The sequence below is a fragment of the Camelus bactrianus genome, chromosome 14, assembly GCF_048773025.1.
Source record: "Camelus bactrianus isolate YW-2024 breed Bactrian camel chromosome 14, ASM4877302v1, whole genome shotgun sequence".
NCBI classification, from domain to species: domain Eukaryota; kingdom Metazoa; phylum Chordata; class Mammalia; order Artiodactyla; family Camelidae; genus Camelus; species Camelus bactrianus.
The window spans coordinates 30,232,130-30,244,649 of record NC_133552.1 but is presented as its reverse complement, the minus strand read 5'-3'; the positions used below and the strand labels follow the sequence as shown (position 1 = coordinate 30,244,649).

Below are 12,520 nucleotides of genomic sequence, written 5' to 3'. Positions count from 1 at the left end.
GCAAGGTGGATGGACCCAGAGAATATTGTTCTAAGTGAAGCAAACCAAAAGGAGAAAGAAAAATACCACATGATATCACTCCACATGATAACATCTGGAATCTTAAAGAAAAAGAAGAAAGAAACAAGGTCACTGAATTCATCTACAATACAGAAACAGACTCGTACACATAGTTAACAATCTCATGGTTACCAGGGAAAGAGGGTGGGAAGGGATAAATTTGGGAGTTTGAGACTTACAAATGTTAGCCACTATAAATGAAAATAGATTTTAAAAAAAAGTTTATTCTCTATAGCACAGAAACTTACATTCAATATCTGGTAATAACCTATACTGGAAAAGCCGCTACTGCCACCACCTGAGGGAGCAAGAGAAGAAAGGAGAGTTAGTTACCCTGGGCTAGAGCCCGGTCCTCCACAAGTCCTTGCCCGCTGTTGACGCTGACCTAGACAGCAATGCACCCTGCTCCCAGGAGTGGGCTAGCATGAATATTTGTCTCCGAACCCGGGGCAGCAGAGGCCGCCACGATAACAGGCCCTGGAGGAGATGGGAGCAAGTCCACCTGCTCCCCCTGAGGACAGGCACCCCTCCTCTCAGCCGCCGCCCACTGACTGCACCGCACCAGCCTCCAGGGAGAAGGCCATGGTCTGAGGGCCGGTTGGAGATGTTCCGGGGCCACACCCACTTTCACAAACCCGGGAATAAGAGTCAGGGAAGACGAGGGGTTCAGGGACTACTAAGGACCGGGGACATCACCACTAACCAGGTGGTGGCCTCAGACCCTCCTCAGGGTCCTAATGGGCCTCGTGGCCCTGGACTCAATTAAGAACCCCTACCCGTGTGCCTCCCCAACTGCGCAGCTCAGACCGCACTCGCCGGCTTCGTGCCCCATCCAGATCCCCTTCACCTCCCAGGCGGCGGCAGCGGAGGAGACTGTAAGCGTTGGCCCAGACTCCAGGCCGTGCTCCTTTTCAGGGATCTGCTCCAGGAACACCCGGCTCCCACCTGGCTGCCACACGCTCTGCGCGGGTTCCGCTGTCCGCGAGTCTGTGTGTTTGCACATGCGCGCCCCTCCCCATCAAGCCGGCATCGGGGACTTTTGGCTGGGGCTCCTGCTGTACCGGAAGTGGTACCTGGGGCCAGGAGGACCTGGGTGGGGCCCTGCGGTGGGACGGTGGGCTAGGAACTCACCCTTCTGCAGGCCCACTCTCCTGCGGGCCTACCCTCCTGCCTGCTACACCGCTGACCGCCATTCCCCAGATCTCCATCCCCAGTGCCCCCGTACCGCCACGAATGGGGTCCTGGCACTCAAAACCACGACCGCCCTGGGCCGGGCCACAGCCCCAGCCCCACTCCCCTTGCTAGCCTCTCCCTTCCCAATACTATCCTCCCATCCTGGACAGGCCCAGTCACCCACCAGACCCCGAAGATGGGGCTCCTCCTCACACCGAGGCCCCTGCCACATACTCCATCCTTCTAGATCCTAACTTATGGCCCCTACACCCCAACTTCACCCTTCATGCCTCACCACAGGACCTCCAACATCCCGAAGTGGTCCCCCTCACCCCTCAAAAGGGTCAGTTCCTTCTGAGCGGCCTGTCACCTCTCAGCCTGTACCCTCTTCACTGCGGGTTCCCCCCTCACTCCTAGTGCACCCCTACCTGGAGATGACTCTCTCACCACTCACCCCGTGGTTGGGGTTTGGTAGTCCGGATTCCAGTCCCCATGGTGACTGCCACCAGCGAGGTTTCCGGCCTAGTGTGCACATGCATAGCTAGTGTCTGAAGCTACAGGGCGAGGTGGGCGAGATGGAGGCAGGTACAATTCCCGCCCTGGTGTCCTGAACCCTGCGCACTGTGCCTCATCTGAGTCCAAGTGTCAGGGTGATTTCTGGCTGCCCGCAACTGGCCTGTGGATCTGGGGTGGTTGATGGTCCTGATGGTGATCCAGACCCCTAGGGCAGAAGCACTGGGAAAGCAGACCTGCAGGGATTTGGGAGTTTGGAAGGTGCAGCTAAGCCCAGAGATGGAGAACAGGCAGTTGGCTGTGTGCACAGGGCTGAGTGCATGGCCTGGGCTCAGCCCATGTGGGTGCAGGGAACTTGTTCATTCACACTGGGCCAAAGGGAATAGGGATGGGAGCTTTTAAAGTGTTCATGTTAGGAAGCTAAGGTTGGAGAACAAAGCAGGCAGCTTCGCTGGCCAGGCCACCTTGGAACCCACCATGTTGCTGGTCCCTTGCATCAGGGGAGACTGACCGTTGACTGGCCTATGAGATGTCCCTTGCCATGGTATGGTTTACAGGCAATTGAAGGGACTTTGACTGCAATTTTAATCACCAATAATTGTTACTTTCTCTGCAGGAGATCAAGTCCAAAGTCATGGTGAACCTGGAAGGACTCTTGCCTGAACCCCAGCCTGGGGCAGAGGAGGACCCACCTGTAAACATCCTCTTACCTCTCACCAAAAGGCACTGTAATAGAAAAGAACAGATATGAATCCATATTAGATCTGTTCCTTTTCCTTTAAACCTGTCTTCTGTTATCTAGGCTTATTCTTGCTTTCTCTGCACCTTTTGTAAAACAATGTTGCCTTTAGCCTGAAATATGCATGAGAGCCTATTCTCAACGCTCTGACCTTTAAGGATATTAACACTTTTGCCCTCCTATAAAGATAACTAGTTGCAGGATAGAACATAACCTTTGCTTTCTTTGAGGTTTACAAGGATACCATGATCCGACCCACGTGGACCGCTGCAAAGGATTCCAAGAACAAAGAAATCCTACACGAAGAAGTTTGCAGCAACGAACCACAGCCCCTCCCCTTTTCAATAGAAAAGGAACCTGAAGTCTGACATGGGGAAGATGGTTCTCCAACGTAGTCTACCATTTCCTTGGTCTATAGCTGTCCACGTGGGTCAGGTCATGGTGCTCCTGCAAAGCCTCTAACAAAACAAGTTATTATCTATTCGGCAACTTATTGTCTTTATATTAGTGCAAAAGTGTTAATATGCTTAAAGGTCAGAGCCTTGAGAACAAGCTCTTTCATTTACCAGACAGGCTAAAGGCAACATTGTTTTACAAAAGGTGCAGAGCCAGCAAGACTAAGCCTAGAAGACAGGGTACAGGGTTAAAGACAAAAGAACAGATCTAATATGGAGTCAGATTTGTTCTTTTCTATTAGAGTAACATCTAGTTATATGTTTTAAGTTTACAAGAATAAAGTTTAGCCTTTTCCCATTTAAAATTCTGCAATTCAGGAGCATTAAGTGCACTCATAATGCTGTGAGACCAACACCACTGTTTGGTTTCAGACTATTTCCTTCCTCAAAGTAAAAACTTGTATTCAAAGCACGGCCCACATCCCCCCTCCCCCAGCCCGTGAAAAACCCCAATCCCCTTTCTCTTTCTATGTCTTTACCTATCCTAGATGTTCCCTGTTAATGAAATCATATAAAAGGTGGGCTTTTTGTGTGTACCCACATACCTTAAGGGGACTGGTGATTTTTTTGTGTGTGTTTACATGAATTAGCATGTTTGTATTTTGAAAGGAAAAATCCAGATGAATTAAAAATGATATGTACAAAATAAAGCCCTTTTAATAACTGTGCAGCATCTGGGGTAGGCACTGCTGTTCTAATTATGAAACAAGAGCCAAAAGGGAGATGCTTAGCTCTTCCTGTTGTGAAACAAATCAAACAAAACCAAAAAACAAACAAAGGCCAAGAAAGACAGCTGGAAAGCCAAACCACAATGTGGAAAAAGCTTTCCTCATGACCCAAGGTCAGAGAAAGATTTCATATCCCTGTGGGCCAAAAACCTCATGAAACCCAGTGTTCTAAAAAGAAACAGAACACACACAGGCAGTTCCAATGAGAGGCAGTGCAGGTGGCCAGTGTGCTCGAGATGCTCAACCTCTCAGTTGAGGACACAGGCAGACGGACACACTGTGGAGGCAGCACTGGTCACCATAGCACTGGCAGGTCTTTAGCCTGGTGACAACGTGAGGAGGCAGAGGCCCCAGCAGGTCTCCTGGAGGGAAGAGCGAACAGACGCTCCTCTCCGGGGGAACAGTGTGCAGGACTCATCAAAGGGCCACAGGTGCATCCCTTCCCCAGTGGTACTGATCCTTAGAGCTGATCCCACCAAAGTGTTTGCACAACTTTCAAAGATTTTTTTTTTCTTCAGTAACATGAATACCACATAATATGTCATCAAGGCATTTTCAGAAGTGATCTGTCCTGGGTCCTAACAATACACACACATGATACACACATATACACGTAAAAATATGCACACATACATACAGGAAAGAAACAGACAGGCTGAAACACAGAGAGGCAGAGGGAGAGAGAGAAACAGAGAGAGACAAAACAGACAGAGATGCACTGAAAGACATAGAAAGAATGAACACTGGAGCTAGGAATGTGTGGAAGTCATGCACGTTTTCACAAGTCAGTCTACATGTCAGAACCTGGTCCCAATGTCCATCTACCGTGCAGGGGAGCGTGTGGGGATCACACAAGGACGTGTGACCAGAAGGCAAATAAGCAGGGAGACACTGTGGGGCAGCTCACTCTAGAAGCCCAGATGAGACACTGAGCCTGAATCTGAACATGACAGAATGACTTAGGAGGTTGTATGCCAGAGTGGACAATTTCAGAATTGTATTTAATTTAAACCTGGGGACAGGGAGCTGGGAAGCAGGCGGCAAGAAAGTTGTCTTTTCCCATTCCTCAGGGCAGACCCCAGCCTGTGTAGAGTGTGCTCTGCGCTCTGCCAACCTTGTGTGGTGTCCTTCATTTGCTAGGTCTGTGCACGAGCTCCCTGTGATCCCAGCCCATGGGGGTGACATATGCAGTGGGCATTTATGTGTTTATAGACATATGGCTTACCTAGGAATCAGGGGCCTGAATGATGCCCTCTGCAGTGTTGGGGGACTGGGGAGACCCTGAAAGTCATGTGGCATGTCCAGGGTGTCAGCACTGCTGACTGGGGAGCCGGGTCTGAACCCAGCTGTGTCCTCAGAGGTGTGTCCAGAGCTGATGCCCTGGCTGCATCCAGGTCTCCCCAGGACTAAGGGCTGAGCTGAGTTGGTGTCACTGTGTGTGGACATGGCATGGGGTGGGAAGTGAGCCATCGGGAGCCCAGAAATGCCCTTGGGGAGCTTTGTGTAAGGAGGAAGCTTGGGGGAGGGGACCCCAGGAAGTGACCTCACAATAGAGCTCAACAGAACTTGGAACCTAGTTCCAAGTTCCAAGACACCGACTCTGTAGAAGAGCCCCCTACTCAGCTCACTTGGTTGGTACTCAGCGCAACTCAGAGATGTTCTGCGCATCCCAACACCCGAGGCGCGGCCTGTGGAATGCTTGCAACAAGGGACTGTATCATCGGTGCTGACACTGGGTGAATCTTCACCCCAGGAGCCTCTGGCTTTTTGGCCAGAGGGACACAAAGGTAACACAGGGAGCCCCAGGGCAGGCTTGCCGAGGCCGTGCGACCACTCAGATCCCACCTGGGTAGCCCCACAGCCCTTTCCTGGCTGGTGCAGATGGGGCCGTCATGTTGGGGTGGGAGGGTCCTGCCTCAAGCAAGAGCAGGCTGAGGAAGAGTCAGAGGCCTGTGAGGCCGGTCACATCCACAGCCCTGGTCCAAGATGACTGGCTGGGATGTGGAGAGCCAGGGCAGGGCCCTGCTGCCCAAGGTGGAACCCATGCCCTCTGGGTGTGTCTCTTCCCTCCCGGGTGACTGTCTGAGTTGACCAAGGTACTAGTCTGATATGGCAGCAGACGGTCGAGTGGGCAGAAGCAGGGGTGGTCCTGGGCGGGCAGGGCTCTGAGACCTCCGGGCCAGGGTGGCTGCTGGTCATTGTCACTGCCACTGCAGAGCCAGACACCACAGGAGCTGGTGGACAAGGACACCCATTCCACATCCCCGAGTGAGGGGCTGGTGTGCCACACTTCTGACGGCCAGCACAGGCTCTGGGTGGATCTGGACATGGAGGTGTCCCCACTACCATGGCCCATACGTGAACAGGGCAGTCCTCCTGCCTAGACAACACCCAGGCCTCTCACCAGGTTCATGCCTGGGGCTGACGGGCAGCTCAGCACACCGGCTTCGGCCTGGAGCACCGTGCCCTCCTCTCTATGAGTCAGGTGGAGGACCAGGAGCCCACAGAGGCCTAGCCCGAAAGTGAGAAGGGCAGGGCTGGGTGAATGTGTGTAGGTGAGGGAGGGCCGAGGGCTGGGCTACACAGGGAGGTGTCCCCAGAGGCTGCTGTTGGGACCAGAGAAAAGACTGGCCTCAGACCATCTGTCTGGAAGAATTCAGTCACAGAACACATCCTGTGGGCATTTCCTGGATAAGACCAGTCTGAAAAGCTCTGGGAAGATTTCTGTTCTCGAAAAGGCACATGGAAAGGGAGGCACGTGGGTAAATTGTTTTTCTGTCACAGCTTGAGCATTTCCACAAGACTCAAAGCTCTCTCCAAGTCTAACAGTTACAGATCCAGAGCAGGCGGGGTAGAGGAAGATGCCAGAGACCAAACAAAGGATGATCTGGACCTACCAGGAGACCCCAAGCTCCGGCTTGCAGCTCCTACTGCTCCTCCAGAACCTAAACCTGGAATGCTGGGCAACGGAGAACCAGTTCAGGCGTCACCACCCCCTAGGGCTGAGCACCCTCTGCCCCCAGCCACACCTTCTTCTCCAAATTCCCACGGTCAATCCCCTCCCCCACCCAAAGTTGACTTCCTTTCCCCTGGAGTTGTTTTCATTTGCTTTTTCTTTAGTTTCCTTTGTTTCTTTCACATCTTCTATGATATCCTTTATTTTTATGTTTTTAGTTTCTTGCAATAAAATATAGACGTTTTCCCTTTTGAATTGTGCAATTCAGGAGGATTAGGCGCATTCACAATGCTGTGCGACCATCACTACTATCTAGTTTCTCACTATGTCTTTCCTCAAAGTAAAACCCTGGATCCAAAGCACATACTCTGCTTCCTTCCTCCCCAGTCCCTGAGAACCCCAAGTCCTCTTCTTCTCTGCCTGTTTTTACCTCTCCTGGATATTACCTATGAATGAAACCATATGAAAGGTGGCTTTTTCTGCCAGCCCACATGGTTTAAGTGGGGGATGGTGAATTTTTTTTTGTTTTCACTTGAAATAGCACTTTTCATTTTGCCTCCCCCCAGGAGCTTCCTAAGAACATACCCGAAACAGGCTCACACACACATTTTTGTCTGAGGATCTGCTTCATGGGGAGCTCAGCCTGAGACAATCCCTACAGATCTTATCACAGCACTCACGTATTAACGCTGGCTTTTTGCTTTCTTCTATATGTGTGATCTCATTGATGAAGTCACAAGTGATTTTAGGGAAGGAACTACACTTATTGCATCATCAGTTTTCCTCATCGTCTCCTGAGCAGCACAGAATTTTATGTAGGACGGGGAGTGTGAGTCAACTTTTCAGTGCCAAAGTTTCCCATTATGTTGCAAGTTTTCATTTCTACCACCTGGAGTTTAGGAAACTCACGAGTTTACTGAAATGCATGTAAAATATGTAAATACTATTCATATAAGGTATGTCATTATTGGAGCCCAAGCTCCTGGTTTTGGATGTACATCATTTTTGTACATATCCACCAAAGGGGAGGTCAGCTGGGAGAAGACAACCTGTACTTTCAGGAGTCAATGACTGAACATAACGTGCAGGCTTATCCTTTTGAAGTGGAAGATTGAAGGGTATCTGGCTGTTATTTATAGCAGTTCACAATGTCACTGAGTCAGAGGGACCTTGGGACAATCTGGTGTCTGACCTTCTACTATCCAGTTGGTAATTTGCAAAGAGGTCAATATAGTCTTAACATTTCAAGTAAGAACGTGAAAACACCTTGGTAAACCAGATGAGGAAATAACCAAGTGGAAAAGGGTCTCCCATCAGATTCTATGCCCATTTTCCTGGATACTCTGTGTGTTAAGATCTTTGTGCTTTGGCGATGGATTACCTGGGCCCCACCACCATCATTGGTAATTAGTATTAGAAAAGTCACTCCTCTTCCAACCTCAGCTTCCTTATCTGTCAAATAGGGAAACAGTAAAGGCACCAACTTCATAAATGGCTTGTGAGTAAATGAAGTAATTGAGTATTTTGCCCAGTATGGTCTTGGGCACCTCCAACCCCCACTGTCATCATTATCACAGCAGGGACTCTCAGTATGTGCATAGGAAGTGGGGTGTGAGCTACTGGATTGGTTTCCATCTCCCCTGAGGCCTGCCTTGGGGGCAGCATCTGCTTCCTCAGGTTCAAGGGATGCAATTCTCCTGGTTAGCTTACTCCCAGGAGGCTTGCGTGGTGAGGTAAGAGGTCTGGGGGTTTGGCAGTGACAGAGGCAGGTGTATGGGACCTGCCCAGTATACTCTGCTCTGGTCATCTTGCTCCTATCTCCCACTCAGACAAGCCTGGAGTCTGAGAATACAATTCTTCAACTTCTTGCTTATGAAAATGCTAAGGAGGTCTGCAAAAAGGCTATTGGTCCTTTTAAAAGGAAGGCTCCATTGACTGAATATATAAAATTGTGCCAGAGTGTGGGAACAGAAAGTTTTAAGGCCAATATTATGTTGCAAGCCATGGCAGGATTGAAATTAGGAAAAACTTTTCAAGGCAAATGTTTTAATTGTGGAAAAATTGGTCATACAAAAAAGGAATGAAGAAATACAAACCAAAAGGCTGCACCAGAAAATTTTATGAGAAATAAAAAGGAAAAATCTCCTGGAGTCTGTCCAAGATGTGAAAAAGGAAATCACTGGGCAAATCAATGTAGGTCTGTGTTGCATAAGGATGGGACAATGCTTCAGGAAATCTTCAAAAGGGGCTTGTTCCCAGCCCCGTGACAAAAGGGAGCGTTTCCTGTACATGCCAGCGCGAACAAAGATTACAGCACACGCGAACAAAGATTACAGCACAATGTCATGGAATTATCCCCAGCAACCGCAGGGAGTGCCTCCATCAATATCCCCTGTTTAAATTCACTTATTCTTATGCCAGTAGAGGAACCATCATTAATAGAAACAGAAATGTATGGACCTCTTCCTCCTGGAACTGTGGGCCTGTTATTAGGAAGATCGAGTTTAACTTCTCAAGGTGTCCGTGTTCATACTGGGGTGACAGACAGTGACTATACAGGAGAAATTAAGGTTATGATGTCATCTACAAAGCCATGAAAAGCAGAAAAAGGAAATAAACTGCTCAGCTGCCACTACTGCCATACTACACTGCAGGTGACGGCAACAATGTGCGAGGAAACGAAGGGTTTGGAAGGATAGGAAAGGTGGGAGTGTTTTTAAACAAAAAGATTCTGATTCACATCCTGTCTATAATGTGAAAATACAAGAAAAATCTTTCAGAGGCTTAATTGATTCTGGAGCGGATATTTCTATCATTAATCCTGCTCACTGCCAAGTCGATGGCCAACACAGCCAGCAAATATTGATGATGTGGGTCTCGGGAGAACCCAGGGAATAAAATGTAGCAGTCTGATCCTTGATTGTCGAGGCCCTGATGATCACACAGCTAAGACACAACTTTATATTGCTGACTTGCTGATAAATCTATGGGAGAAAGACTTATTAAAACAATGGAAAGCTAAAATTTACATTCCTCTCCCAATCTAGTCAAATAAGCCAAGCAATGATGGCACATCAAGGCTACCTGCCTGCTATAGGATTGGGGAAAAACAATCAAGGAATGTTAAGCCCAAAAGAGCCTGAAATAAATAAAAACAAAATATATCCCATGTTCCTGGATTGGAAGAATCAATATTGTTAAAATGGTTCACACTGCCCAAGGCAATCTACAGATTTAATGCAATCCTTATCAAATTACCCAGGACATATTTCACAGAACTCCAATAAATCATAATAAAATTTATATGGAACCACAAAAGACCTAGAATTGACAAAGCATCACTGAAGAAAAAGAAAGAAGCTGGAGGAACAACCCTCTGAGGCTTCAGAGAATACTATAGAGCTACAGTAATCAAAACAGCATGGTATTGGTATAAAAACAGACATATGGACCAATGGAAAAGAATAGAGAGCCCAGAAATGAACCCACACACTTTTTATTAACTAATGTTTAACAACGGAGGCAAGAACGTACAATGGAACAAAAAAAGCCTCTTTGGCAAATGGTGTTGGGAATACTGGACAACAGCATGTACAGTAATGAAGCTAGAACACTCCCTTACACCATACACAAAAATAATCTCAAAATGGATCAAAGACTTAAACATAAGACAAGATACAATAAACCTTCTAGAAGAAAACCTAGGCAATGCATTGTCTGACATACATCTGAAAAATGTTCTCCGAGGGCAGTCTAACCAAGCAATAAAAATAAAAGCAAGAAGAAACAAATGGGACCTAATTAAACGTACAAGCTTCTGCACAGCAAAGGAAAGCATAAACAAAACAAAATGAAAACCTACGGAATGGGAGAAACTTTTTGCAATGATGAAACCGACAAAGGCTTGATCTCCAGAATTTATAAGCAGCTCATACTGCTTAATATAAAAAAAAAAAAATGGAAAAATCGGCAGAAGACATAAACAAACAATTCTCCAAGGAAGAAACACAAATGATCAATAGACACATGAAGAAATGCTCAATTTCACTAATTATCAGAGAAATGCAAATCAAAACTACAAAGAGGTATCACCTCACACCAGTCAGTATGGCTATCATTCAAAAGTCCACAAATGACAAATGTTGGAGAGGCTGTGGAGAAAAGGGAATCCTCCTACACTGCTGGTGGGAATGCAGATTTGTGTGGCCAGTGTGGAAAACAATATTGAGTTTCCTCAAAAGACTAGGAATTGACTTACCATATGAGCCAGGAATCCCACTTCTGAGCATATATCCAGAAGGAACCCTACTTTGAAAAGACACTTGCACCCCAATGTTCATCGCAGCACTATTTACAATAGCCCAGACAGGGAAACAGCCTAAATGCCCATCAACATATGAGTGGATAAAGAAGATGTGGTATATTTATACAATGGAATATTATTCAGCCATAAATATGACAACATAATGCCATTTTCAGAAATATGGATGTTCCTGGAGAATGTCATTCTAAGCGAAGTAATCCAGAAAGAGACAGAAAAATACCATATGAGATCACTCATATGTGGAATCTAAAAAGAAAAGAAAAGGACAAATGAATGTAAATACAAAACAGAAACAGACTCATAAACAAAGAATGCAAATTCTGGTTGCCAGGGAGGAGGGGGGTGGGAAGGGATAGACGGGGAGTTTGAAATTTGTAGATACTGACAGGTATATATAGAATAGATAAACAAGAACATACTGTATCGCACAGGGAATTATATACAAGATCTTGTGGTAGCTCACAGTGAAAGACAATGTGACAATGAATATATGCATGTTCATGTATAACTGAAAAATTGTGCTCTACACTGGAATTCGACACAACATTGTAAATGACTATAACTCAGTAAAATAAAATTTAAAACAAAGAAAGAAGAATCAGATAACTAAATGCTTATCTAGCACACACTGAATTCTGCTTCGGGGAAGGGAGTGGTATTCAGCATTTAATCTGAAATTGTAAATACTCCTGAATATAAACAAAAGACATAGGCTCATGGAAACTCATATTAGTAGTGGAAAGAATCCAGTTAAGCCTCTTCATTTTACAGGAGGGGAGACTGAGACCCGGCACCTGTCCTTCTGGCAATCAGCAGCAAAGCTCTCCTAGTCCTCAGGTCTTGTACTATATCAAAAACCAACAGATCTGTACTAGTCCTATATGCATAAAAGTCACTTCTGCATTTTTCCAACAGTAGGTAATCTAAGTGTATTGCAAAATACTTCCCAAAGAGTCATGAAATCACACCAGTTTGCTGAAATACTAAAATATTTAATTACATATTAAAACAGCTTGAACTTTATTCTATTTAAAAAGTGACATGTCAAATCAATGTTTTGATATTTTAAAACCTATTAAGAGTACAGAAAAAAAATCAAAATTTTCTTCAATCACAGAAGAGATAAGGTTATTCCCTGAAACTATTTAATGTTGATTTTTCTAAATTAGTGGTTCTGGTCAGATTCCTTCAAATTTAAAAGTTCTAGTGGATGGTTACGTGGCAATAAGAATTCTGAGTTGTAAAAATACACATTCTATGTAAATAATCTTCAAGGTTGTCTGCTTAAGACACTTTAACTAGTCCCTATCTTACTAGAACAACATTAATTTCATGAAAAATTCATACTGCACTAATCAAGTCTGTCTGGTCTTCCTCATAAATTCCTGATGTAGGATAAGGCTGCCGCCACAAACTGCCTCAGCTTGAAATTAGCACCCAAGGTGAAGCAGCGTATGCACATATGTATTCATGATGTCACCTCCGTTCACAGGTCTGGGCCCTTTACTGCCTGAACGGGGGTGAAGTCACCACCCGTGGCAGTGAGGGAAGTGCGGCTCTTCCTGGTCTCAC

At 46.5% G+C, this 12,520-nt stretch overlaps 1 protein-coding gene across 18 annotated transcripts in view; it reads right to left on the bottom strand.

The window, feature by feature from the left end:
* LOC123615342 (uncharacterized) overlaps positions 1-12,520 on the bottom strand; it is a 156,319-nt gene that overhangs the window by 119,316 nt on the left and 24,483 nt on the right. For 16 of the 18 annotated variants that reach the window (XM_074378272.1, XM_074378264.1, XM_074378266.1 and 13 more), the window contains one exon: positions 309-358. The exons of the other annotated variants lie outside the window; for them this stretch is intronic. In XM_074378272.1, the coding sequence (XP_074234373.1) occupies positions 309-358 (50 nt within the window). The remainder of the gene's footprint in view (positions 1-308; positions 359-12,520) is intronic. 18 annotated transcript variants of the gene reach the window in all.